Source organism: Fusarium redolens, assembly GCF_020744475.1.
Source record: "Fusarium redolens strain MPI-CAGE-AT-0023 chromosome Unknown BKA55scaffold_10, whole genome shotgun sequence".
Lineage (NCBI taxonomy): Eukaryota > Fungi > Ascomycota > Sordariomycetes > Hypocreales > Nectriaceae > Fusarium > Fusarium redolens.
In genome coordinates this window covers 9491-37401 of record NW_025763673.1, presented here as the reverse complement: position 1 = coordinate 37401, position 27911 = coordinate 9491, and the positions used below count along the sequence as shown (strand labels likewise).

The window sequence follows — 27911 nt, the reverse complement described above, 5'->3', positions numbered from 1 at the left end:
ATAGCCTACCCTATAGTGCCTAGCTACCTTAAATAAAATAGCTAAGAATCTAGAAAAACTGTTTTTACATAATATGTAGCTATTTATTTATAGAAATATTTTTTTTAAATTTTTAGCTATTTTATTTTATATAGAAAAGCTTATTTACACAGTGTAAGTAGTGTAAATAAGCTTTTTTTTTTTACTTATATAATAAATTAAATACAATTCTTTAATTTAGTAAGAAGCTTTTTTACATAGTTAAATATATAATATCTTAATTCTAGCTATTTTAGGCTTAGCTTGAATTTTATATAGGCTTTTTAAAAGTAGCTTTTAAGGTATAGGTTAAGCTGACTCACTTGCTTGTCTGACTCACTCGCTTATCAACCACGTTAGTTCAACTTATTAAATAGTAATTTTTAAAGATTTTTAGCTATTTTACTTTATATAGAAAAGCTTAATTATACAGTATAAAATACAGTATAAATAGGTTTTAAGGTCTATAGCTACATATAGTTTTTTAAAAGATCTCAGAAAATTAATATAGCTTATTTTAAGACTTATATAGAAGCTATAAAAATTATAGCTATTTTAAGCTTAACTTGGATTTTTAAAGATTATTTTAAAAACCGGATTTAAGGTGGAAATAAGAGTGATCAACTCACTTGTCTGGTCAACTCGCTTATCAAACACGTTATATTAAAAAAGACTTTAAAAGATATTTTAAATATTTAAATTATTAATAGATATTATAAGTATTATATATATAATACTATCATCTTAAGTAATACTAGGATAAAGTAATAAGTAATTACTTTTTAATATAAATTAATAAATATTAAAATTAAAAACCCTATTTAATTATTAATATTATTAGATATTTAAATATACCTTTTAAGGCTAATATGTAAATTAAAAAGAAATATAGATATATTTAATAGTAGTATTTAATTTTTATTAAAATAATTATAAAATTAAATTTATTAAATTTCTTTTTTATAAGTTTATTATTTAATAATATAAAGTGCTTAATTAAATAATATATTAACTTAAGTTAATAATATAATATTCTCTTTAGTAATTAACCAATAGTATCTTCTTATTAACTAAAAAGTAAATTAATAACTTCACTACTTATATCCCTATTAGGATTCTCCTTAGCTGCTATAAGTACCTCTGGTGTTGTAAAATGCGACTCTGGGTACTCACACAGAAGCAGCTCAAGAATGTCTCTTCCAGCCTGTGAATTTCGTGCAGCTGCTTCGACAACCCGGCCAGTACACCAAGAACGCGATTTGTCTTGCGTGCGGACAAGAAACTCGACAATCCCCCATCCGGAATGTTCGTTCTCCGCTGCAGCCTCCAAAGTCCGCTCAGTAACATGGATATACCGTCCATGACGTTCGAATAGTAAAGAGAGCATGTCTCGGTCAAATGACCTCGCAATGGCTTCTACTCCGCTCGCAGTGACGCGGGTCTTGTTGTTGCGTAGAAGCGTCTTCAATAGAGATTCCCCGTCCCCTAAAACGCCGCACTTCAAAGCGGCAGTGACCAGATCGGCTGTAATGCGAATACAATCGCAGTATCCGGCAAGCTTCTTCAGGGTTTCCTCTGCCCGGTACGCATCCTTGCTCCCGGCGAATGCGATCCAGAAATCGTCCGAGAGACAGACTTCACGGGGACGCATCTCGAAGAGCATACTCACCTTGTCGCAGACCCAGTAGGTGGTTGCAACAGCTTCCATCACTTTTGTTGTTATACGAACTGAATTACCCCATCGCTTTAACATAGCCTGGAGTTCCATCCCCGTCGAGTTTCCAGCTGCGATCTCAACCGCCTTCTGTGTGAATTCGACGTCGTCGCCATAATTGTCGTAGAGCCAATGTAGAGACTGGACATTGGATGCTGCAGCTTGGAGAATGTCGTCGGTAATGGGTGGGTATTCGCCCAAGACTTCGATGAGAACGGCCAAGGTCTTCGGGCCATTTTTTGCAGCTTGTTCAAGAACTCTCGTGGTTACTCTGATATCTTGCCGCGTCTCAAACAGAAGCCGTACTATTTCGGCAGGCATCAAGGCGGCAATCGCCTCTGCGTCTGTTTGAGCCACCCCGACTCTCTCAGTGTCGCCAATAAGGAGTTCCATTATCTGGTAGCCTTCTTTGTGAATGAGAGCTGCGCTGCGAACAACTGATTCTGAGATTTCAATCTGGAAGCCATGGGCAAGGAGCATTTGCGTTATTTCCTTTCCTGCAGACTCGTTACCGACAGCACCAGCTGCCTCTTGGGCTGATAAACGGCGAGGTTGCTCTTCATTTCTCAATATATGTGCCACAATCTCCGGATCGTCTATCTTCACAGCTTCCTCCAAAGGAGGTCCAATGACGTGAGTTTCATGTGGCTCTGCTAGGATCCGCTTGACGAACTCGACTAAGAGAGGGCGCGGGTACGGTGTCTGTAAAGTTAACCTAATCTCGCCTTTACATCTGGAAATGAAGAGGTCTAAGGTGTAAGGTTCGTACGAATCCCGTGCCGCTGCTACTACGGCCTTTTCTGTGATCAGAACTGTGGGGTCCTGATCAAGAAGAACTGCAACCAATTCGCTTGCCCAGCTTCTGTCCTCTGCAGCTGTTTCGATTGCTTCGGGGGGAACTCGCAACATGCTATCGTGGTTGAAAAGAGTTCTAAGGAGTTTACTCCCCGTGATTCCTTGCGCGGCAAGAATAACTGTCCTCTCATTTATTTTAACGGAGGGATTATGTTCGAACAGGCGCTGCACAATCTTGTCGGTACCACGGTAACCATCTCCTCCTGCAACTGCTTCTATCATCTTCTCAGTGATTGATATTTTCTCACCGAGTGAGTCTAGCAGGTCGGATATCAGGTCGAGCGTACCGCACGCCATAATTTGGACAAGTGCATCAGTCGTAAACGAAACTCGGTCCTTAAACTTGCCGTTCAAAAGATAGAAGATCGTATCACACATTCTAGATCTGACATTCTCCTCCATCCCTGGCGGCGGGTCTTTGGTAAGACTCGGAACTATGCGCGCCGTCATTTGGATCTCGTTTGTGCTCTTGTTGAGCAGCATGTCAATGATCTCGGTGATATGGTGCCAGTTGTCACTGACAGCCATTATTATCACGTCTGTGAGCTCTATTTGTTCAACGTGTTCGAACAGAAAGTCAATAACCAGCTTCCCGGTCATGTTATTACTGGCAGCAGCCACGATAATGTCTTCAGTCGCAAGCACTTTCCCTTGATGTTGAAAGAGGATGCCCGTTATTTTGTTTCCGTGGTTTTTGTTTCCCGCGGCGGACTCCCATATCCTCTCTGATTTTGGTATCTTCCCCGTACGGTCGATGAGAAGCTGTATCATCTTCCACCCGGTGTTTTCATTCCCTGCTGCTGCCACAGCGACGTCTTCCAACATTTTCACCTCATCCTTATAATCAAGTAACATCTCAAGAATGCATAATCCCTCTAGGTTGTGAGCAGCGGCGACCAGAGCCTTGTCGGTAATCTTGATGCCCGACCTGCTCCGCAAGACCCTCACCACCTCAACATCAAAAAGTGCAGCAATCACCTCCACAGCTTCAGTCCCAACAGATACGCCAGGATCGCAAAGCAGTTGCATCAAGATATCCCTCCCACATAGCCTATTCTCATACGGAGCAACAACTACAGAACTCGTGATCTTTATGGCCGCGCCACGTTCCTGTAAACTCGCCATTACCTCCATGCCATAGTTCTTATTCAAAAGCACCGCTTCGACAACTCGGCACGTTAGATGAACCTTGGGTCCCTGCGCATTGATTAGAAAATTCATCATTTCCGCATCCCAGGTTCTAGCTACATGCCGCACTGCATCAGCGCTGAAGACCAGGTTCGGTTGGCTCGAGAGCACTTGGCGGACGCGTTCTCGGTCCTTGGAATCCAATTGCGCGTTATCGACCATGCTGCAACCAAACTCATTGTAGTTCGCTTCGATAAAGGAGTCTAGGCTGTCGTTATCATCGCTTGAATGATCCGAATCGTGTTCGTCTTCATTTGATGATGAATATTTTGAGCGGGGGCTAGACGGCGTCGTCTGCCTTACCAGGCTTGCGATTGTATCTGGACCGTAAGCTGCATGGGCTGTCGAGATGCGCCTAACAGGCTTTTGCTTTAGAAATGAGCTGGGATCTATGGGCATGTCATGTGAGCGCTCGCTTACAGCGGGACCTTTGGCTTTAAGTCTTCGAAATATGCGTATTAATGACATCTTGCCTAGCCCACGATCGTCCTCGCGATCATGTTATGAAAATGTCTGGGACTGAGTGTGCGCGATGTTCTACGGTAGTTTTGTCACCAAAAGCTTGCAGCTCTCAGTGGTTGAATGAGCTGAAGCGCCGACACAGACGTGGCCGCCTCTCATTGGACTCCCTCATCGCCTTTGTATTGGGGTATGAAGCTGCTTCACAGTGAGCCAGATGCGTTATTTGCAATTGAGACCTGCGGCTGAAATCTTATACTCGCCCAGCGTAACTTTAATAACCCCTCAACCTTATAAACCTACATTCGGCACCGTCAGCGCGAAAGCGAAATAGATATCCAACTCACGCACACAGTAGGCTTTCACTTCCACGATGGATGCACCGGCACGAAACCAGGCAGTGGAGGGCTTCACCATCTACCACCTCCAAAATATGACCTCTACCGGACCTCGCACGCACAAACGACCACCATATGCATCACTCGCGATTCTTGACCCGATTATTACAATTGAACGGCGCCATGGAAAATACCACATCGCGGCGCGTTTCAACATTGAGACAGCGATCTTGGATTACGCGTCGCAGCGCAAGTTTGTTGCCCCTCATCTACATCTCTCCCTGCCCTACCACCTTGAGACAAACTGTCAGATATTAAGGTGAATCATGTGTATTTCTTTATTCTGTCGCAATCGAAGGACTATTGAGACCTTATATCTTCGACTGGTTCCTTCTAGGACTTGAGTCCTAGAAAGTCCTAGATGAAAGTCCTACGATCTAAGTTTAGGACTTCAAACTTTAATCCTGAACCTTAATCCTGAAGTTGAGGGTGAACCCTCCAACATTCAACAGATTGCCACAGATGACAGGCATCGAATGAGATGGGCCTACACATTCACGAGGAAGGGAATGGCTTCGGAAGTTCTAGGCCAGCTCATCTCCAAGATACGAACTCAGTATGGCATCCGAGTGTACGCAATCCAGATGGATGGCGGCTCTGAGCTCTATGGTGCGTCTCTCAAGAACCTCGAGTACACCCACGGCGTCAAGATCATCAAGACGACACCGTATACTCCTGAATTTAACGGAGTTGCTGAGCGCTCTAACCGCATCATCTTTGACAAAGTCAGAGCAACCATGGAATCGGAAAGAATCCCGATAGAGCTCTGGCCATTGGTCCTGGAAGATATGGTGCGCAAGACAAACGTGACAGCCACCAGGGCAATTGATGGCCTCACGCCCATGGAAAGCTTTCTCAATGAAGCCTTCCCCGGACAAGACAATAAGCCGGATCTCTCCGGAGAACGAATCTGTGGCTCCCAAGTCACGATACACATACCGCAGGAACGAAGATTGAGATCACACAAGTTTGGTCCAAGAGGAGAGGCTCAGGCTGGCGATCAATTCAATTCCATCAATTTCGTCCTCGCGTGGCGTTGCGTTGACAGCTTACTCAGCATTTGGTCCGTGGAGTTGAACCACTGCATCTCCAGGTTGAATTGATGGCGTTGAATTGAACATGTTGAACATCACACGCGCGTCGAGTCCCCCAATGCTCACTTCCCAGCGTCTAGGTCATCCTCCTCTGCCTCCCATATAACGCTATTTCCAACCTCTTCTGACACATCAATCAAGCTATCAGCCGCGTCGACTAGGCCATTCCGCACCCATGGCCTCAGTGTCTGTGCGATTCCTATCGTGCTAGCTTCCAATCGAGTCCGCAGCGGTGGCACCATTTGCTCAGCAACACCAAACAAACGCTCGCACTCTGCCGACATAGACGGTATTGGTAGTAGGTCAAGGGCCATTCGCGAAAGTCGAGGGTAGTCTCTCCGCCTCTCCCACCAATATTGGATGGGATCTGTCACAAGAGTGTCGTTCTTAGAGTCGGCACTCGACAGCCAGTGATCATACTCGTCTTGGCTCCTACTCCGTGGACTTTCCCAAGAACACCTGCCTGCCAGAGACGAAGTCCTGTGAGCTCAGTGCCTTTCGAGTGCACTCATTGCCTTCAAACGCTTGAATGGGGGTTCTTCATCCGAATTCGAAAGAGTCGGTAGTGATTTGTACTCTTCCTCCCACAATGTTTCTTGGGCGTGTCTTTTCCTGCTTTCCCTTCCAAAGAGCAGGTGGCTTCCTCCTCTCGGACTCGTCGACAAGTCTGTGCTCCCTGATCAGATGTTTCTCGATATTCTGTGTGCCAACCGCAGTGAAGCCTGTCACCTTGGACCTGACCCTCCGGAGACAATGCTTGCAAATCCATTTCCTCTTTGTGGGAGAGCCACGGGCTTGAATGTAAAAGCCGTGCTGCCAAACCCACGAGGTCTGCCTGCCAGCGCGTTCCGAAATCGAGAAACCCGGAAACTTATGCCATGCGAAGGCTTTCCAATCGTCTGGCGAAGCATCCAAGTTATTAGGTGAAGTACTAGGTGCGCTGCAGTCGGGACTCTGGCACTTGACAGCGTCCATTTGAAGATTTGGAAAGGAATGGAATGCAGGCAATGATCTTCCTGCAAGGGTAATAGGGCGCGACGACAGCTGAGACGCGTTCATAAACCCCTAATGCTAGGTGCAGTTGGCACGTGCATCAAAAATACGGGGCAAAAGTATTAGTAGGGATCTTGTGGACGCGTCTCATGGGACTACACGGATGGGGCGCTACCCTGAACCACTGCCATTATCGACAGTTTCAACCGATGGTCAACGTTGAAAGCATCTAGGTGGAATTGAATCAATCAATGTGAGCGTTAAATGGGATTGATTGAATTGATGCACGTGACTTCAACTTCCATAAAATTGACGGGATTGAGTTGATGGTTGAATTGATCGCCAGCCTGGAGAGGCTGGAATCTACCTATGCATGGAAGGTTCACAGATCTACACCTGCTGGGTGCCCTCTCGCAGAAAGGGACATCAGATCGTCCGCTCTGCAAATGTGAAATTCTACGAAAAGGTTAGGGAGACAGAACTCCTGACCGAAACTGAGCATGATGTTGAGCCGGAAATCCGCAAGAACGGAGCTCCCATCTCAAGCCGGCCACAGTCCGTCACGGAGCAGACAAAGACTCCAAGCCCACAAAGGTCTGAAGTGAACAATCTTCAGCATGGACAGACGACAACATCCATGACATCAGCTAAGCTGCCCGATCTCCGAAAAGAGGTGATCACTGAGCCCAAAACAATGACTGAAGCGCTTCAAGGTCCGCAAAGGGAGCATTGGCTCAGAGCAATACACAGTGAGCTGCGCAGCCTCCTCACGAAAGGAGCTTGGCGCATGCTGGACCGCAACCAAGCTCACAATAGGCCACTTACCGTCAAGTGGGTATTCAAGGTCAAGAAAAACGAGGACGGCAACCTGGACAAGTTCAAGGCGCGGCTGGTGGTCAGAGGCTTTGAATAACAGTTCGGCTTTGACTACAACCAGACCTTTGCCTCTGCTGCCAAAGCGGCGACTTGGAGAATCCTCCTCACCGTTGCTGCCTGTCTTGACTGGGAGATTGAGCAGATGGACGTGTCGACGGCGTTCCTGGAAGGGGACCTCGACGAAGAAGTCTTTATCGAAATGGCAGATTGAAGGGACTCGACCAACTGAGCAGCGTAGAACTCATAGCTACCTGCGATGTAGCGCATAACTGTACGTCGGGAGGTAATCAGACTATCCTCGATGGCAGGATTACATGCTAGTTCTAGGTCCTTTAGCTCATCCCATCCAACCATCGAAAAGACCACTCTGCGACGTGTGGGAAGGCTGATAAGAGCTTCGATGTAAGCCTGTCGATTGAAGGCATTCCGCAATGCCGCTTCGGATGGTGTAGTCGATTATGTGATATATACGTCGAGCGATTGCTGAGATTGATTCTGCCGGCTAGAGAGCCCCATCAGATATGGATGATTATTCCTCAGATGGCGCCGCGCATTGCCCTTATAGCCATCCTTCCATGGCTTCGCCGTACAGTACAAGCAGACATATAAAGTGCGAGCCTTCGCCTTCTCTCTGGTGAAAAATCTCTCAATATCGATGAAGTTGGGGGCGGAAGATGGTATCCTTGGTATGGACGAAGTTTCGGATGCCATGGCGATGGCTTGATGGTATAGATAATCAGTGATCGGAATGGTCTGGTATGAGTTGGTATTGGTATGGTAAATACCGCCAAGACTTGGTATGGTTTGAAGAAATCTCAATACCATGGTATTACCGGTATACCAAGTCATACCAGTAAGGCTAAAATGGGCTAAAAATAGGCCGAGTTGGTGGCGCTAGGCGGCTGGGTTATGGACCAAACTGGCTAGCGCCTCGAGGTTAAGAATTTTCTCGGCTTAGAACTTACAATCCTACAACACGTAGTTGGCCCATTTACGGTATTGAGGTATCACCTATGGAATCTCCAGTTCCAACCTCGCCGTCCTCTTTGGCTACAGGCTCAACGCCATTATCCTTCAAGACTCCTACACCGTCGCCTGCTCCCCTTCAGTATCCCGAGCCTCCGGACGAATTTGTACAAGACAACATCACGTACTTGAACCGCGAAAAGGCCACAAAGAAAGCAGCCCGTCTGGGCTCATCACATGTATAGTACACTTTCTTTCACCCTTCTATAGCTTTTCGACGTCATTCTTAAAAGTCTTGGCATCCTTAATGGTATTATTGGTCTTACCGGTAATACCATACCGGTTATTATGTAAGCATCTGGTATGGTTTGGTTTGACCCCCCATACCAGACCATACCAGACCATTCCGATCACTGTAGATAATGGATCGAGGCGATGAAGAGTCTGCCGATAAGTCGTCCTAGAAACTGCCGTAGCTACTGGGAAGACTTTTTTGTTTTTTACCTTGAAATTCTTGTCAATCTCTGATGGATCTCGATCATAGGGATAGAAGCCCTTGATTTCTCTATCTAATGAGTGGAAACAGGTCGGTTTCTTATACATAAGATGAATTGGTCCTCCGGGGCCGTTGTGTTGAAGAACTTGCTTTTTGGGAGACATGGGTGATACCAACCACTGACGGGAAGTCCGGACTTCCGGGCTGCCGGTCTGAACAGCCTGCCTGCACTGCTGGAAGACCTTCCTTCCGGTTTGATCAAGTGTATGACCCTCCGGTCTATTGGATGTGACAATTCTGAACATAGAGGGGTTGCGATAGATTAGATTAGATTAAATTATAAAGCGGACCAATCATACGCTGGGAACGCCGTTATGAGTTTATGAGTTAACTCATGAGTTAGCACCAATAACTCAGACTCAACTAATATGAGTTTTATGAGTTAGAGTTATGAGTTAGAGTTAAGTCGCCCACCCTAGTTATGGCCCACCCCTGGCTTTGGTCCGCCCCACAAACGCGCTCCGTCCCACGCGTCAGATCAGCGCTACCACCTACGATAAATTGTCAAAAATCGAATTTTTCTCCAATTGACTTGCTTTCTTTTATATTTTCTTCTCCGGGTTCAAAATACGTGAATATACAGAGCAGGACCTACAAAACGCCATCGTGGACGTCAGGAATGGGGTTGTCGTTAGGACCGCTGCCACACGCCATGGTGCACCAAGAGGGACACTTCGTGCCCGCCTTAATGGTGCCCCAACCTCAACGTACGGCACACGACGACCAACAGCGGCTCACAGCCAATCAAGAAGAACATCTTAAGCAATGGATTTTGCGGCAGGAGGCCCTCGGTTACGCGCCAACACACGCACAAGTGCGAGCAATCGCTAGCAGCGTGCTTAAACAACAAGGTGACCACAAGCCCCTAGGGAGGAAGTGGTCCAGTCACTTCATGGAGCGCCATTTGGCCGTCAAGACAAAATTAGGCCGTCGAACTGACTAGAAACGTATAAATGCGGCCACTCCGGATAATATCAGGCACCTGTTCAACCTATACGAGACTGTGAGCTGGATCCCTCCCCGGCGGAGGTACAACGCCGACGAGGGCGGCATTATGGAGGGCCAAGGCATTAACGGGCTTGTTATCGGCTCCTCGCAGGAGAACCCTAACACGGTACCAGTCAAAACGATAAATGCCTGGACTTGGACGTCTATTGTGGAGTGCATCTCGGCGCTCGGGGTCGCTTTGAACCCCCTGGTCATCTTCAAGGCCAAAAGTATCCAAGAATAATGGTTCAAGAAGGATTTCCTAGCTAAGCATCCTGGCTGGCATGTTACCTCTTCGGAAAACGGGTGGACAAGCAATGATATTGCTGTCGAGTGGCTAGGGAAGGTGTTTTTACCCCAAACGCAACCTGAGGATCCAGCCGGTGGTCGCCTACTCATCGTCGACGGTCACGGCAGTTATACCTCGGACGAATTTATGACTATGTGTTACCTAAATAACGTTCACTTACTCTTTTTCCCTGCTCATACTTCCCATGTCCTCCAGCCCTTGGATCTCGGCTGCTTTTCCAGTTTAAAAACGGCCTATCGTAGGTTAATTGGGGAGCATACGGCTTTGACAGATGCGACAAAGGTTAGAAAGGCAAACTTTCTCGAATTTTATGCGAAAGCTCGAGAAATTGGTCTTCGAAAGGAAAACGTTCAATCTGGGTGGAAGGCGACAGGCTTATACCCTAAAAGCGTAGCCAAACCTCTAAATTCTCGATGGGTCGTAGTGGCTAAACGGCCAGCTATACCACTACGTATCACCTCGGATATTTTAACACCAAAACGCGGCGGCGACGTCGTAAAGCTATTTGCCGAGAAGAGCAGCTCTCCCACTTCACGACTGTCTATTCGAAAAGCCGCTGCGGCGTTGGATAAGGTTGCGATAGAGGTTATACTAAGGGACCGTGAGATCGAACGCTTGCGGGTGCAACTCGCCCAGGCAAAACCGACTAAACGTCGTAAGATCGTCCAAGGTCCGAACGAACGCTTTGCAAGCCTTGCGCAGATACTTGCGCAAGCTAATCGAGAGCCTCAACAACGTGTTCGGAAGGCAAGAAACGCGGTACAAGAGGTCATTATCGTGGAGGGGGAGAGTAGCTCTGAGTCGGAAGAGGAGCCGGCACTGGCTCGACGGTCGGCACGCAATCGGCGACCAACAAAATACTATATGGAGCGAGATTCAAGTGCAGAAGAAGAAAGCGACTAAAGAGCACCAAAATGCGATTTTCCTTGTATTTTTACCATTTAATTTGACTTTGTTGCGACCTAGTTACGTCGATATACCAGTTGTGCGATGTAGGCTAAATAGAGCGGGCCAAAGCCAGGGGTGGGCCAAAACTAGGGTGGGCGACTTATGCTCAGTCACCCAGCGGAGTACCTGAGGCGACCCTCCTGCGTATCCATAGTTCATGACAGTGTCAAGATCATACTCATCCTCTCGTTTGACGCAACGCATCGAGACAGTAGAGCCCAAGGCTTTGGGTCCTGGGCAAAGCATTTCCAGAGACTTCCACGGGAAATATTCCGGCCACGGCCGTGCAGTTCCCAAGCTTATCATATCCGAATGGGCCGCTCTCGCGGCCGCCTTCAACGGAGATTTCTGCTGCTGCTGACTGTCTTTGCTGAAGCGGTGATCCCAGCTTCTAGCTTTGGGGTTTCCGCCAGGCTGCTGGACCTTGAAGAAGGTTGAACATGTATATGGCGCGCTGCCTTTGGGCAGAGATTGCGATGCCGCCCGTTTGTTATCGATCTCCGCGAGTTTGCTTCTGAGCATGGTGGTTATTGAAGATGGCGTTTAGAATATGGCAGCGGTTGAGTGAATTTGGTAGGAAAAAGAAAATGATGTGTGAAGTGTCGATGCAAGAAGACCAGTGACCTGGAGGAGAGTGCGTGAGAAATACCCAAGCGAGAGGTTAAATTGCTGCTTTTTTCCTTGTCGTGTTAGTGGTCCGGAGTAATAGCTTTGGAGTAGCCGTATGGATGTTGGCACATCGGAGTACGCTTGTTTTGTGCCTTCGGAGTAAGATAACGGCGATCGTGCTTAGATCGGACTCGAGACCTTTATAGACAGGTTGATTTATTTGACTATCTGATATATCACTGGCTCAGTATGAGTACTCCCCCTTCATTGTTCGGTTCAACTAATTTTCTCACTCACAACACTCCCCTTCTCAGCCACAATGGCGTCTGTGGCACCAGCCATCAAGCTCGCTGACTACCTCTTTACTCGCCTACACCAGCTAGGTGTCAGGTCAGTCCACGGTGTCCCTGGTGACTATAACCTCGCGTTACTGGACCATGTTGAACCCTTCGGCCTGCGCTGGGTTCAGGGCTGCCGTCAGATCAGATTAACAATCAGATATATCAATCAGATCAATCAATTCAAATACAACGTCTGTATATCTGATATATCTGAATGGAGAGCAGCTACCCTAGATACACCGGATTATCTGTATGTTCCGGCTCCGGAAAGCGTGACTCTCCCTAGGAAGCCACGGATGCTACAGGGGTCAGCCGAGCTGATTGGTCCCGGACCTTTGCCTGCCGGGGTCTCAGGTAGAGGCGAATACGAAGGTAGATCACCCCTTTTTTCTACCTCTCGCTCTGATACGATGTAGATTTAGCCAGAGGAACAAAGCAAGCCTTGAGTCGTCAGGAACGCATCTCGGCTGTTCAGTTTCAAGCCATCCACATGTTTTGCTAACTATGATCTATAATGTCCGAAACCGCTTTGAAAGGCAGTATTGTCAGCAGCCCGTCGCCATCGCCACCACCTACGTTTCCTCGTCTCGGGTCCCGACCTAAGAGCATCGCCAAGCAGTATGCTGCAGCTTTGGCTCTGGCCTCGACTACCGATTCTTCCGTTGACGACCTTCACAAGATTACCTGGGGCCAACGACGTTTCGTTATTGCAAGCCTCTTAGATAGGAGGAAGAGCAGAGGTCGGCGAAGCTGGATAGGAAACCATGGCTGGTTCCTCGCGGAATTAAAGAGAGACAATACATCTAGCGGAGATATTTGGTGTTGCCGACTCTGTGATGACAAGGGCGCGCCACGATTCTTTAATGCTCAGTCGACATCCTCGGCACAAGCTCATCTTTACAAGTTGTCAGACTTTCCTATCTCCAGGCTGTCACTGACGGTTTCAGAGCTCATAGGACCACCGAGACATTCGAACCGGGTTCATTTGACGATTCGTCAGTTCTTGATCTTCAAAGAAGCGCATCGAAGAAACGGCCAGCCTCTTCTTCCCTGGTTCATCCCCGAGCGAAGATGGCACGGATCAGAGAACTCTCAGTTGGCTATATTATTGATTCCAATCTTCCCTTCTCTACCTTCGAGAGTACCTACCTACAAGAGCTGTTTCGTCAGTTAGACTCTGATCTTTATGCTCAGATACCCTAGGGTCGAACTTCAGCCAAGAAAGAATTGGAAGACATACTCTCTTTGAAGAAAGCTGCCGTCAGGGAGGAGCTTGACGAAGCCGTCACACAGATACACATCAGCTTCGATCTGTGGACGTCTCCAAACAGACTAGCTTTCATTTCGATATTTGGCCACTTCATTGATCAGAGTAACTCACACCAAAGCCGGCTACTTGCTTTCAGGAGGCAGATTGGATCTCACGCTGGCGAGAATATCGCCTACACTGTAAGAAATGTTGTCCGTGATTGGGGGATTGATCGCAAGATTGGGGTCTCGATCTGTGACAATGCAGCTAGCAATGACGTTTGCTTGCGAAACTTCTACACGAACCTCGATGCCTCGATAACTCGAGCGGATGCGGAGGCACGAAGGATGCGATGTTTCGGGCATATCTTAAACCTTGTTGCCCAAGCTTTCCTCTATGGCGACGATGCAGCTTCTTTTGAACTTCAATCTGAGGCTTATGGCATGCTGGAGCGGGTCGAGGAAGACCTCGAACACTGGCGAGCTAAGGGCCCAGTTGGGAAGCTTCATAATATCGTCAAGTTCATCCGGGCCTCTCCGCAGCGCACTGAAGCATTCAAAGCACATGCAAGGGAGCAGGAAGAGGCAGACATTTATAAGCTTGCGGAAGAGTCAACAGCTGAGCTGGAAGTGATACAAAATAACGCTACGAGATGGAACTCGACCTACATGATGATCGAGCGCGCCTTGATCAAGCAGTCTGAGCTCAATAGCTTCATCCAAGATTTAGGGCTGGAAGCAGATGCCTCAAAAAGGGTTCCCGCGGCCGATATCCTGACCTCCGATGACTGGAAGGTCCTTAGGGAAGTCAGTCATATCCTGGAGCCAATCTACAATATGACAATGAGAACACAAGGATGGGGTACAAGTGGAGGCCACGGCCGGCTCTGGGAGGTCATGACAGGGATGGAGTATATTCTGGAACATCTAGAAGATTGGAAGCTTCTCTACGAGGATGAAACTGCGAATCATGCTACGGAGGAAAGACGTAGAGCTCAGGGGGAGGGGCTTGAATCGGTTGCAGATACGAAGTCAATGTCTGCGCGGCCTTCTGTAGTCGGGCAAACTCGAGAGCGACCCTTGCGCCAGTCACGACTACCATCGCGACTCCAAGGGTTTGAGATCACGCCGTTACACCGCCGTCGCGAAACGGTTCTTTCGGCTTGTCCATCCACCAGCCCATTGTTTAACGAAGGTGCTCTTCCTGTACATTCTCGAGGAGACTACCTGCAGGACGATGCTCGCTCCGTAAGTAACATTGCCAGTATGGAGGGTCAAGAGCGTGCTAGTATCAGGGCAAGCATAAACGCGGCTTGGATTAAGCTGAACGAATATTATACTCTTCTGGGGCGGTCGCCTTTGTTTGCGGCCTCTATTGTTCTGAATCCGGACCTTGGCCTCCGGTGGTTGGAGACTAATTGGACTTCCCCAGAGCAGCTACAATGGCTTCGGGATGCAAAGGATGGCATCAAAGCCTACTTTGAGCGTTGGTACTCGAAAAACGACGATGATGCTTCTGAGAGTATTTCGGCCACCTCCTCGTTGACGCCCCGACCTGAGCAAAGTAGGTTTGAGCAGTGGGTGAAAAGTCGGCAGCCTAAGCTCTCGGCAACAGGAAGTGAGCTTCAACGGTACTAGAGGCTCGAGCCGGAGCAGGTGAATGACCCTGTCCGTTGGTGGATTGATCATAGCAATGCTTTTCCGCGTTTAAGTAGATTTGCATTGGATGTCCTTGCATTCCCGGCCATGTCAACCGATTGTGAGAGAGCATTCAGTCTTGCGAAGCTTACAGTCAGCTCACAGCGACATTCTCTACTTGGATCGAGCATTGAGTCGATCCAATTACTGAAGAACTGGATAAGGGGAGGGTGTGTTACTCCGGGGGGCCTATGCTTAAGCAACAAGGCAGTCAGATCCCACGGGCAGAATCGTGAGGCTGGGAATAGCTCCACGTGACCTATTATATATCAGATATCTATCAATCAATCAATCAGATCAGATGTAGAGGGCAAATTATCAGTTCAGTTCAGATTTACGTCCTAATCTGATTTGATTGCTCTGACGGCAGCCCTGTTGGCTACACTTGCACTCCGAATCTTTGGAACCATAGCCAATTCAGTTCCCTCCGAGAGATCATTCTCAGTGGTTAACTTCCTCCACAGCAAGGCACGCAACAGGCTCACACCAGCCAACGCTGACAAATTGACGTTCATCTACATGAACGAACGGGTGCTAGAGATGCTAACGCAGTCTCAGAATCAACCACTTGTTCATCACAATGAGGCTGATTCTACGGCGGTCAGCTGGGAAGATTTGGCAGAAGACGGTTGGCTTACTCTCGAAGATACATATATGGAAATCCATTGTGCATCGAGTCTGGAAGTTGACGCTGTTATCGGTGAGTTTACTCACCAACCCGCCTCCGACGGGGAAGAGACAGTTGTGGACGCATTTGAAGTCCAAGATGGGTCAGAGAGCGAAGGAACGGGGGAAAATTTGGCGTAATTTGGCTTGGTTATTTGTATTATATGACCTTGGGCAGCTTTATATATGGGGTAGTTATATTGTAATAAAAAGCGCGCTTTTTATTAGGAATAAAATGCAGCTTCATTAAAATAAAATGCAGCTTAATACACATGTGTATTATGCACGTGGCCATCCCTTGGCCCGACCGTTAGGCACAATACGGCACGTAGACAATCAGTTAGCGCCTATTTTAGGGGGTCCCAGGCAGCCTCACTGTTAAGATTTTATGATGACTCTACTTTGTTCTCAACCGAACGGTTGACTACAATATGGCATGGCCAAGACCTACTGTCGCCTACACAACACGAAAAACCAAGCCAGCTTGAGTCAGTTTTCTTCCGCTTCTTCGCTGTCAGACCCTTCTGACCCATCTTCGTACTTAATTGCAGTTGTTTCTTCGCCGTCAGAAGCGTATTGATGAGTAAACTCATCAATAACAGCCAAGGTTGGCGACCAATGGCGCAACGCCGCAACGCCGCAATGACAGGCCTCGGCAGTGTTCCTGAGAGCCCTGGCAGCAAAGGGAAGACCAATAGCGCAATGTCGCATAATCTTTGCACTCCGCGTTCATTGCCTCGACGCCTGAGCCCAAACCCAGATGACGACGCGGTACGAACATCGTGTATAAGAGGAGCAGGTCTTCGCCCCTACTTGATCTGTTGCCTCCCTCTTCATTCCACACCAAAACCCTCTGCGCACCGATTGACGCAATCCCACTATCTTCAGCCCAAATCTCTTTCTCAGTCCCGGAGGTCATCGTGACTTTAGCCACGAGCGTTCCGTCGCTCTTGATCCCGTTTCTATCCTTCTGGGTAGCCAACACGAGCTTCCAACGGGCCCGGAACGACCGCCACTCGTCAACACGAGCTTAGTTCAGAGTCGCTCGAGGACCACAGAGATCGAGAATGAAGTTGTGCTTAGGTGGAGTTCCACGTGAGTGTGATGACGCCTAAGCATGAACATGGTCGACTGACTTAAGACACGATCCAAGTAATGCTATCAAATATTGTCATTTTGCCTTGCATTTGCAGCCAGTCAACTACAGCAAGTGAAAAGATACCATGAGTTACTGGCAATTAGATCTTGGGAGTTTGGATAGGGCATAAGGCACTGGTTCTGTCCGCAAAGGTTTTGGGCAGATTTGGGTTGAAAGGAATTAGAAATGATAGATTTCAGAGGGTTTCATGACGTTTGGTTAACAGGGCCAGAGACATGTACTCTATTTGTTTTAATATACATTTTATCATCCAAGGCCTCAGTCATCTAGCTCAACTACTGAACAACTACTCGGTGACGGTGCATCTAGGCTGCGCTGGGATGACGCAGAATCAAACAGTCCCTTGCCAAACTTTTCCAACAAAAACTTCTGCACATCCTCATTCCCTCCATTTCCTATCACTAACCCCTCCGCGTCTCCATCAATCTTGAGGCCCTCAAGGCTCGTAGCTCTCGACAAAGCGACGTAGACCTGACCCTCGGCAAAAGCCCTAGACAAGTTGACGATGACGCGGTCCAGAGTCATGCCCTGGCTCATGTGAACGCTGATAGCCCATCCCGGCAGAAGCGGAATCTGCGTCCGGTGAAGCAGAGAATACGGCTCTTTGCCGTATGAGTTGACCATGCAGTTAGCAAAGATGGTACGTGTCTTGCCGTTTTGAAATTTCACCACCGGCCATTTCGTCGCCTTGAACTTGGCGATCTGGACTTCCCTGAGCTTCGCATGCTCCCCGTTGATGATCTGCCAGGGTGGAGATATGTCATCCTTGCGTCTGGCCCTTGGCAAAACTTTGGGATTGTAGTCTTCAAACCCGCAGATTATGCCCTGGCTCCCGTTGCACAGCCCTGCCGAGATGCTCAGGTTGACCTGCAGCACGACCAGCATACCCACCCGCAGGATGACCTCTGGTTGCAACCGGTGGTCCCTGCAGGCGGCCAGTGTTCCGTCCGAGTTCCGCTTGTTGTAGTGATATAGGTGCTCGTGTTTTGGGTTCCATTCGAACTCGTCTATCGCCTGGTAGTCGACTGTGGGCGTCTTTAGTTTGTTAAAGTTCTCCCGGTTCACCTTGTTGACCTCATGCTTCATGCAGAGCAGTTGGGCTGCCCCGCCGACCTTGCAGGGATGGTCCATGAGGGTCTTTGTCTCGTCTCGTGAAAAGGGAATGCCAAGTCGGCATTTCTGCAGCATTTGAATGAAGGTCTGGTCCTTCTGGCGATGGATCTCTCGGAGGTGGACGTGCTCAAATTTGGCCTTCTTCCAGGCCATGCTCTTGAATGCCCATTTGTCCGTCTCTTCGAATGGGCCGTGACATTCGTCGCAATTGAACTGGGTATCGTCATCGTTAGGGAGCATCTCTCCTCCGCACAAGTAGCAGAACTGGAACGGCTTCACTGGCGGTAGCTGGCAGAAGTCGCCCGTTACGATCAACTGCAGGCCTCCAAATGGGGGCGGGTCTCTCTCCATCCTGTCCTCGTAGTCATTCCAGCACCTAACGGCCGTGATGCAGTGGTTCATGCGCTCGAGGTGGTGGTTCTCGACCATGCTGATCTCGTCAATGATGAGCACGTCCGTGCCCTTGATGCGCTTCCTGATGTGCTTGCGGAAGCCTTCCCTGATGAGCCTATTGAGGTCGTACTTGAAGTGATCGGGTGTCCAGCCCATGTACGACCACGTCGACATGCCGTTGACCTGCAGGGCGGCTCTTCCAGTGGGTGCAACAATATTGACGATCTTGCCCATGCCTTCCAGCTTCTTGACGACGGCCTTGAGGACGGTGGATTTGCCGCAGCCGGCGGAGCCGGTGTAGAACACGTTGCGGCCGCGCAGGATTAGATCGACGACATCTTGCTGCTCCTTACACAGCGTCGGCTCGGTATCCGGCTTGTCCATGGGATTCGCCGAAATTCCTTGGACGCGAGGTTTTGCTTGAGACGGTGACTCATCTTCCTCGTCATCGCTGAGGGATGAGATTGACAGGAAGCCATCGTCATCACGCTCAATCTGATCGGGTAACTGGGATCGTTGCGCTTTGGGGGTGGGCTCACTATCCGAGTCTGAATCGGATGAGATGTCGATGATAGCCTCGGGCAGCGGACGAGACGGCGTCATGCTGGCTCCATACGGTCGCTTCCTCTTGGTGCCAGCCATGCTTGAGCGGGGGGAGGGAGTCACGGGCGTGATGGGCGCTTGTGGTGAGAAATGGCTTTCATCCTTGGCGAAAGACAATGAGGGGATCCTGGGGCTGGGAGTTGGTTGTGCCATGGCCACTGGAGGCGGTGGTGGCCGTCATGTACTGAGGCCCATGAGCAGTACCGAGAGCAGCGAGAGGGAGGAAACTGTTGGACGTTAGATACCATACAAGCACGGCCCCTGGAATGGCATGTGGATATGGGATAGGGTACCTGGCCGTCAATTGAATCGAGATTGTCGGACAGATGAGGTCATTGCATAGCCAACGTTGCTGGTGCGCAACCGGAGACGCGATGCGGGCTCCCTTGAGGCCTTGACGCGTTAAATGGTCACGTGAACAAATAGTTGGATCAGGTTTACCTCAGCAGCGCTCAGGCCCCGGTAGCAGCCCCGGTCGCGGTCGGCGGGGGGGATTGTTGGGGGGGGGGGCTTCCTGGATCAGCCGGTAGCGTTAGGCGCCACGCCTCGCGGTGAAATCAGCGACAACTCAGCGGCGCCACGGATACCAGCTGATTCCATGTCAACACTTTTCCTTCATTCACCTCCTGCACAGGACAAAGACACTACTACACCCGCTACAGTCACATCTCACTTCTGACATTTGACATACATCACTTTCTATGACGTCTCCAACACCAGATAGACCTTGCTCATGACCGAAACCCCGCATTCTTCATCTACTTGAAACCCGGAGCTTTCCCGAACCGCCGTCTGGGCTCTGATCTGCCGAACACCGCACCCAAGATACTGCGGCCCGCGAGATATTCTGCTCTTCCCTACCGCGGCATCTACCATCCTATTACCTCCAGCGTTCGTCTCGGGTATTCCTGGCTCGTTTCTGGCAGCCACTGCTCCAGTGTATCATGTTGTTGATGTTGAGACAGTGTGGCTAAGGTGGTCCGATCTGCTGGTGGCTGGGATGTGGATACTATGTAAGGAGCTGTGCTCCTCTCGGACACATGCAACTTAGAACTAACAACAACACAATCAACCCGTTTTTGCTTTAACAGTTGAATGTCGGAGGGTTCACCCTCAACTTCAGGATTAAGGTTCAGGATTAAAGTTTGAAGTCCTAAACTTAGACTGTAGGACTTTCATCTAGGACTTTCTAGAACTCAAGTCCTAGAAGGAACCAGTCGAAGATATAAGGTCTCAAAGGTCCTTCGATTGCGACAGAAAAAAGGAATACACACGATTCACCTTAATATCTGACACATGTCTACTCCCGCTCCCTTCCCCATTGGTCCCTCGAACCCTCTCGAGACCCAGACGAACGCGGGCAGTGATATGTCCCTGATGCTTTTTCGTCCAGCCAGACTGCCCGTCCAGGTTTGCCTATCAGGACCAGCATCGTATTAAGGGACTCATCGCAGAGGGATTGGCGAGGGTCTTCTTACCTGCCCCGTCCTGGATTCTGACACCCGAGTATGCGCAACTTCGGTCGGACCCCGACAACCACTCCAGATGCATCTTCTTCAGCCTCAACCTTTTCCATCTACAATCAACAAGTCGTTGCATCAGAATGGACCGAGCAATGGTTCTTCATGAACGGTCGTGTTCACTCGTACGCCCTGACCTGGGAGGTTGAACAGCGAGATGGTCTCGAGTCGGACACTGGCGCCATCACACAATACACAATTCCGGTCCTTATTGTCAAAGTGAGTAGGGAGATGTCATGCGTGTGAGGGTTATTGAGAGTCAAATTTTGGCCTAGATCACTGCTCAAGTCAAGAGGACGAAGGTCTCAGTTATATACAAAACAGTGGTGTTCAAGTGGGTCGGGACGCCTCCTCGGCTGGGACGGAATATCGTTTGACACTTATCATCCGTGATCAGGGCTACCATCCGTAAGCATGCTCCACCTGTGCGCCCACCACTTCCTGTCCCGCCCTCTACTCCTACGTCTGCATCGCTCGAACCGAGTACTCCGCCGGCCAAGCGAACAATCCCTGACTATGGCCAGACCCCTACGAAGAAACAACACCTGTCCCTGGCCTCTTCTAGCACCATTCCCTCTTCTCAGAGCCACGAGTCTATCAGATCCCTCACCGTTTAGGCTTCCTCACAAGATGAGCTTGATGTATCGGAGGCGGATGTTGCCACTACCTGTCGTCCAGATCCGCCCAAATCCGATTCAATCACAGCCTTCACATCAGACTCGCCTCAACCGCATCGCAACCGTCATCCCTCAAAGGAATATCAGGAAGTCGAGTAGGAATCCGCTCGAAAAATCCTCTTATCGTAGCAACAAATAGACACTTCGTACAGCAACAGATTGACTGAGATAGCTGTTGTCCATCCACCAGTGGCGACCATCAATATACCCCAAAGTACGCAAATGCTTCTCGCCCAGATTGCCCATCCTTGGGCATGCAGACCTTCTTGTGAATCCTCCACTTTGCCCTTTGATGCTCCCTCCCACAATAGCCCGCAGCCCGGCATGGTGTCAGAGGCCCAAGTGGCTCAAGGGCCCTGCCCTTCGGACAACCGGCTAACTAGGTGTGTGAGTCCGGGTCAACGGAAGCTGCAGGCCCTGACTGGGGATCAGCCGGCGATAACCTCAGCAACTGAGGATTCCTATTAACCCAATAAGAAGGGGTCAATCGCCCAACTAGGGAATATGTCAGAGATCAAGTGCATCACAACCTGGAGTCACCTTTGCCTGCTGTCATCACTCTCTTCAAACCAAGCTCCTGACAGATCGCCTGCAACTCTTGATGCCTTCTATCTTTTCCCACATATACCTTACAGAGGCGGACTGGGCATTTGGTCATGATGGATTGATAATTCTACAGTCGCAAGGTTGCATCTCCATTGCCCGGCATTTCCAATCTTGCATTGTGATTCATGGCCCCTCACTTCCTACACCACGTCGAGGAGGATGCCAGCATACCCCTGAAAGGACCCCATCTCCCGCAAATACACATGTGACTAACATCACCCAATCCAAAGCCAATATTTGCACTCAACCTTTACGTTTCCATCCAACACATCTCAACTGACCTCGAAACTGCCATAACAACCTCGTTCATCAAGGCTCTTTGCGCAAGCCGCGACCGGCTTGCCTCTCCTGTTGGTGGAAACTCATGTTGAAGGCTGTACGGCAGCGGAGAGCTCATAGAAGTCACTAAGAAAGGGCTTTAATTGTCTTGTCTTACCTAATTCCATGGTGGGTGTTGGTCCTTTTATCTATGAGAGTCTCGCTCATTCATCGCTCTGAAACGATGCTGTAACAGCCGATCAGCAAAAGTTGTCAGCTCCAACAACTCAGGCTTATGGCACCTCAACAACAAAGCCATTTACTGAATTCGGTAAGCGATATGTCAGACAATTGGTTCCGCAGGGATCATTGGTGGCACCAGTCGGTTGATAAGAATTATCTCAAGAACAAAAGAAATCGAACAGCCATGTGTTCGGGCACAGCTATTTAAGTTCATGTCGTTAGGATTATGCCACAGGCCAGATGTGAAACCGGATAGTTACATCCGGTCACACGAATGTTATGCGACACGATAGCTAGTCAGGACTAGTGCTGGATCTCCAGGAGTACAGAGGTTCAATCCATCTCCATCCACGCCAAATTAGACCCCGGTTTAATAGCAATCACTGTAAATCGTCCTTGCGCGCAGTGAATTATTTAAGGTGCCCCCAAGGACAAGCGCATGATCTCCGCTATCCTGCCCTGGCTCCTATTGAAGCTTCTTGGGTCCGGACCTCTAGAGAGTCTCAGCCCCTTTCCGGCAGCAGACTCTGTCCGGTTTTTATGGATGGAGTCCGGAATTGGTTTGCCAATCTACCGCTTCTGATAAGCAAATGCCATTATTCCGTGTCGAACAAGCGCCTAAGAGTACTAACCTTGCAAAAATCGCAGCTACATGGCGTGCTTCCGTTTCCATGGTGGTCACATCCAAATCGCTGATCTCCCTCCGTTCCGCAACAGGTCCACCGGAAACCCTGTGGCCAGTACTCGTACATCTTCTCCTCGTTGGAGTTGAATTCCTTCTCAAATTTTTCTTTGAGTTCGTCAGATTCGGAAGCTAGGCAATTGCCCCATCCCATGCGGTCCCCACCAGCCGTGGATGTCCAGGTGATCAATTCAAGCTTTCCCTCGTGCGAGCAGCCATCCTTGCATCTGCGGTGACGGTCGTACCATTGGCTCGACGTGGGCATACCGGGGGTCGACAACATTGTTAATGTCTGGAATTACTATTTCTCTTCCAAGGGACTGATAGGAATGAAAAGGGAAGATGAGAAAAGAAGAGAAAAGGAGAAAGCTGAGGGAAGGACGCGGGTTTTATGGGGCCACGTGGTGTTAGATTGGCGGCTGGGAAATGTTGGATACGCGAGTAGGGTTGATGTCCAATTAAAATGAGGTTAATTTTCACACTTGAGGGTCAATCTAGTCCCCAGGAGCTCGTCCTTCTTCTTCTGTCTCTGTTTTCCCCGCCACCCGGTATTGATATATCCGGGATCCACAAAATACACGTTTCTTTTATCGAGGCGCTATCACTAATCCAACAATTCCCAGCCGCCAATCTAACAATATTAGATTGACGTCAATATGCATTGCAGGAGGCGCTAGATTGAAGGCCTCCCGGTTATAAGGATACTAGCGGTTTGTTGTCCGAACGCGTCAGAAGACCGCCGCCCCCGCACGAATAGAACAAGCAAGAACACTACAATCTTATATCCTGTGAATCACGATATACTGAACTCACCTTACCGCGAAATTGCTATAACCAGTGCGCATCTAACAGTTAACGCCCCGACTTCGTGAGTGTCTCATCACCACGTCAATTCTGTGACCGTGTCCGGAAACGTCGACATCCACACTAGACTACCAATCAAGATGCCGCGTATGAATCTGGGCCTTCCCTACAACCATTGTAACCACCAGCCATGCCAGGTTGGCTTTCAGAGCCCTAACCTCCTCCGCTGCGGTGGTTGTCATGTCGTCAAGTATTGTGGCCAGCCGCACCAAAGGGCCGACCGACCCAAGCACAAGGTCCAATGCAACCCGATAAAGCAGACCAGAGATAAGGCCTTAGAGGAAGAGGAAAAGCTGCGGATCAATCCCGGCGCAGACACAGACGGGAGCCCTTTCGACAACGCCGTAGGCCTTTTCTGGTTCTTCAAAAGCACTCGCCCTTACATGCAAGCTCGCTTTGACTATATCACTGCCGTTCTCAACGTCCGCACCGGCGAAGCCGCCGAGATCGCACTCGACCATTCCCTCGACCTGCTTCGTCTCTGCCGAGGCGACAATTTACGCGTTCGTTCCCAGGTTCCTGCGCTGTATCTCCGGCTTGGGAGGGACCAGGATGCATACGATTTCATCAAATGGTATGCTGTCAGAGGCGACTCGCACTATGACTGGCGCGATATGAACTTGCCGTTTCTCGACATGCATGGAGAGGATACGTTTGAGGCTGTCGACGAGAAGCCCCACCACATCGAGTTGGCCTTCTTCGTGGCCTTGACGCTCATCAAGATTCGTTTGATGAAGGACTTAGAGTCCCTCCAAGGATTCTTGCAGAGTAATCCTAACGCGACAGGGGAAGCTAGGTATGATCATCTGCAGGAGGAGGCGATGAGCGATATACTTCTCAGACGGCCGGACATTGTCGCGCAAGACAACTACGAGGAGACAATCGCTGAGCTGCGGCGCCAGGCACTACAGTTGTATAGGATAGTCAAGGAAAAGAATCCACATTTCTGGCCGGGCATCATGAATCCGAACCTATACGCTCATAGTGTGCCGACGATTTATACTTTCGGATCACGAGAGGAGGCTGTGCTCGTTTTTCGGAACTCATGGTACTCGTGGTCAGAGACAGAAGTGGCCATACAGTTTATCAGAGGGGTTATACGCGACGATGTGTAAACGTACAGCAATGAAAAACTCTACGGATATTCTATCTAGGAACAACTGATATATTTTAGCCTTGACTTTGGCATCTTATGCAATATGAATGGGCTCGGCGGCGAAACGCTGAGAACCCATGTGCGGCTATACGTTTGTGCGTTTATTTGTTTGTTTGAAAGAAGATGATGCTGAAGATGCTTGGGCTTTGTTGACGCACGATAGGATGTGTATTGTTGCTGGCTAAAGTCGCAGTCGCCAATGGATGTATGGGTTTCCTGGGGTACTCGTGAATTTCGCGCTCTTTTCCCCGTCCGCAGTCGCAATTGTGTTCCTTGAGTGGCAGTTGTTTTAAAAGTTCGACCTCGCTGTTGTGGAAATTTTTGCGTTTCAGCATATGTTATGTTATGTTATGTATATTTTTCGTCCGGGGGGCCGTAGACCCCGAAAGCCCCCTACTGGGGCACAGGACGTGCTGAGCTAGGGTCTATTTACACGCTAATTACAAAATGCTTTTGGATCTGCGAAACTTAGTCATTCGCGAGGCGAAATTAGACGTCCCTGTCGAAAGCGCGATTTTGCAAAATCGTCAACAGATAACCCTATCCAGCATATCAACGGCACAAAAGGCGCATCATATCAAGCCTGTTACCCGTCAGCGGGATGATCAGGCGCGGCTGATGAACGATAGCCGCAGGGTAAGCCTGTTGTCAGGCGATCGTGAGCCTCTGAGCGCGGTAGCCTCAGGGCTGCTTTCAAGTGATCGCGGTCAGATGAAAGGCGTGCTAACGCCCTTCATCTGGCTGAGAACAGGTAAGAGAGAGAAGAAGGGTAACAAAAGAGATGTATAAAGGTAAAAGAGGGGAGGACGGATGCAAGTGCGTCCCGGGTCGTACTCGTCTAATAGCGAGGGCAGATCTTTCCGAAGAATGCGCTCGCTTTAGACAGTTCGGTGAACTTGATGAAATCTTTTCCTATTGCCAGGTTGGCGGCTGCATTCGGCGGGGGTCCCAGCCTCATCCGATGACGCGGCGGTACCTTTCTGCAGTAGAAGATGTGGTCCGGTGCTTTGAGTCGGTTGCATGAGCAGACCAGGCGTGCGTTGCCGTGGTCGAATCTCTCGTGGTATGCGGCGAAGTCTCCGTGAAGCGACCTCGCTGCCAGCAGATGGTGCAAGGCTGCGCGCGGGAGCGAGAGCTCTTGCGGACAGCCTATGTTCGCCTTGAGATTGAGTCTCTTATACTGCTCAGGAGCGGCGGTGCATTACCAGGCTTCGAATGCTTCTTTCGGCTTTTGCCTTGCGATCCTTCGCAGGTATGCTAGCATTAACTGAGCCCTGCGGGCTTATGGAGTGATGATGCTGCTTTGGCCAGTCTATTGGCATGTTCGTTTCCAGGGATATCGGTACGTCCTGGCACCCAGTGTACCTGTGTGGCTCTATGTGGTGCTGCTAATGCCTGAAGCTTGAGAAAGACGTCTGGAGAGGAGTCGGGTGGTATGCCTCGCAGGCATGTGGCGGCCGCGAGGTTGTCTAGGCACATTATGATGTTTTGTGTTACTGATTCTCGCAGGTTTAGGGCGGCTTCCAGGCCCTCTAATACCCCTATAGTTTGGCGTCGAAGACCTCAGTCGATCCAAGTCGACCTGATCCGTTGAAATAGGGAGATTGTTTAAGTGGATAGTAAAGCCATAGCTAGAAGCTCCCTAAGAGGACAGAGAACTATCTGAGTATACAACTAAGGTAAATGGGTCGAGTGACTAAACCCAGTGGAGGAAAGCGTCGGCCATTTCTTCCTTCAATGCTGTCTGTAGCGGTGGCATCTGTTCCTGGTTGAAGCGTTGCTGGACGAGCTTCGGTCGTGTGCAAGGCTTAAGGAACAGATGACGCTGTTTGCTTGAGCGGTTGCACACCAGGTCGTTGAGCACCCTGGGCGTTCTGAGAAGCAGAGGTGAGAGGCGCCGTCGTTTGGGAGCTTGGTGGTTCGCGTGGCTGCGTCGAGCTTTGAAAAGCCTGTGGAGTTGTAGCCGCAGAAGACGCCGAAGCTTGTTCATCTGGTCCCTCTGGACGGCGAATAGAGCTCTGGGGGGTATCATGAACCAAGCGAGATGGAGGTTGAAAGCTGCGCCGAGGGCGAGCGCTCGACTCGGCTGCGTTGGAGCCGGAGCTGGAGGCGACAGGACTGTCCTGGATTGCCCATTGGTTGTGGCGGGCGCAGACCTGGGATTGGCCGCCATGGTGTCCTCCATAGGCTCATCATTCTGAATACCACCGATGTCTCTGCTTCGCGACCAAAGGTTTCGTTCATGAGGGGCGCTCTCTTCCTCTTCGACAGTCAAGTCGGGATCTTCTTCAGTCGCTTCTTCATCTTCATCTTCATATTCGCCGAGATCTTCTCGAGGGCCTAACGCGATAATCTCATCAACCGGTTCAGAGTTTGCCTTGGTTCCTTCACTGTCCGCAGTCTCATCCTCATCAACTTGATCATCCGCACGTCCATTCCATCGCCGTGTCTGTTTAATATCAATTCCCATCCTGCGTGACCACTTTCGCACCTTTGCGATATCCAGGGTGGCGATCAACGCAACGTCAATCAAGAGGTTGTCAACCAGGTTGATGTCAATCAACTCAACCCAACTCAACGGAGCCTATTCTTACTAATCAACCAACTCAATATTATCACGATATTGAGTTGGCTGCGTTGGCAAGGTTGATTAGGTATTGTAGCGATGTTCCCAGAATCTGGTGCCGGGTAGCTCAACACAAGGTGGGTGGGA

The 27911-nt window shown here is 49.4% G+C and overlaps 8 protein-coding genes across 8 annotated transcripts; 2 read left to right on the top strand and 6 right to left on the bottom strand.

The window, feature by feature from the left end:
• Positions 1–1084: 1084 nt before the first annotated feature.
• BKA55DRAFT_691276 (uncharacterized protein) lies at positions 1085–4243 on the bottom strand (the record flags this gene model as incomplete). The annotated part of the gene is made up of 1 exon (XM_046199643.1): positions 1085–4243. The coding sequence occupies one exon, from the start codon at positions 4241–4243 to the stop codon at positions 1085–1087; it is 3159 nt and encodes a 1052-aa protein (XP_046047824.1).
• Positions 4244–7763: 3520 nt separating this feature from the next.
• On the bottom strand, positions 7764–8667 carry BKA55DRAFT_571110 (uncharacterized protein). Its single transcript, XM_046193051.1, has one exon. It carries the CDS (start codon positions 8442–8444, stop codon positions 8052–8054), a length of 393 nt encoding a protein of 130 aa, XP_046047823.1. The 5' UTR covers positions 8445–8667; the 3' UTR covers positions 7764–8051.
• A 2713-nt stretch (positions 8668–11380) lies between these two features.
• On the bottom strand, positions 11381–11884 carry BKA55DRAFT_691271 (uncharacterized protein; the record flags this gene model as incomplete). The annotated part of the gene is made up of 1 exon (XM_046199642.1): positions 11381–11884. One exon carries the CDS (start codon positions 11882–11884, stop codon positions 11381–11383), a length of 504 nt encoding a protein of 167 aa, XP_046047822.1.
• A 6837-nt stretch (positions 11885–18721) lies between these two features.
• Positions 18722–19345, bottom strand: BKA55DRAFT_463130 (uncharacterized protein; the record flags this gene model as incomplete). Its single annotated transcript, XM_046186102.1, has 1 exon — positions 18722–19345. A coding segment is annotated over one exon (624 nt), but the record flags the coding sequence as incomplete, so codon positions are not given.
• Positions 19346–20374: 1029 nt separating this feature from the next.
• On the top strand, positions 20375–21262 carry BKA55DRAFT_571092 (uncharacterized protein). The gene has a single exon (XM_046193050.1). It carries the CDS (start codon positions 20701–20703, stop codon positions 20956–20958), a length of 258 nt encoding a protein of 85 aa, XP_046047820.1. The 5' UTR covers positions 20375–20700; the 3' UTR covers positions 20959–21262.
• Positions 21263–23045: 1783 nt separating this feature from the next.
• On the bottom strand, positions 23046–23655 carry BKA55DRAFT_571089 (uncharacterized protein). The gene has a single exon (XM_046193049.1). It carries the CDS (start codon positions 23459–23461, stop codon positions 23093–23095), a length of 369 nt encoding a protein of 122 aa, XP_046047819.1. The 5' UTR covers positions 23462–23655; the 3' UTR covers positions 23046–23092.
• A 305-nt stretch (positions 23656–23960) lies between these two features.
• On the top strand, positions 23961–25615 carry BKA55DRAFT_571087 (uncharacterized protein). The gene is made up of 2 exons (XM_046193048.1): positions 23961–24046; positions 24110–25615. Exon 2 carries the CDS (start codon positions 24123–24125, stop codon positions 25155–25157), a length of 1035 nt encoding a protein of 344 aa, XP_046047818.1. The 5' UTR covers positions 23961–24046; positions 24110–24122; the 3' UTR covers positions 25158–25615.
• Positions 25616–26894: 1279 nt separating this feature from the next.
• BKA55DRAFT_691266 (uncharacterized protein) lies at positions 26895–27668 on the bottom strand (the record flags this gene model as incomplete). The annotated part of the gene is made up of 1 exon (XM_046199641.1): positions 26895–27668. The coding sequence occupies one exon, from the start codon at positions 27666–27668 to the stop codon at positions 26895–26897; it is 774 nt and encodes a 257-aa protein (XP_046047817.1).
• Positions 27669–27911: the final 243 nt, after the last annotated feature.

Bases quoted from the DNA above. Each gene is read 5' to 3' on its own strand.
- BKA55DRAFT_571092 (XM_046193050.1), top strand. From the start codon at position 20,701: ATGCGCAACTTCGGTCGGACCCCGACAACCACTCCAGATGCATCTTCT.
- BKA55DRAFT_571087 (XM_046193048.1), top strand. From the start codon at position 24,123: ATGCCGCGTATGAATCTGGGCCTTCCCTACAACCATTGTAACCACCAG.
- BKA55DRAFT_571089 (XM_046193049.1), bottom strand. From the start codon at position 23,461: ATGTTGTCGACCCCCGGTATGCCCACGTCGAGCCAATGGTACGACCGT.
- BKA55DRAFT_571110 (XM_046193051.1), bottom strand. From the start codon at position 8,444: ATGACTTGGTATACCGGTAATACCATGGTATTGAGATTTCTTCAAACC.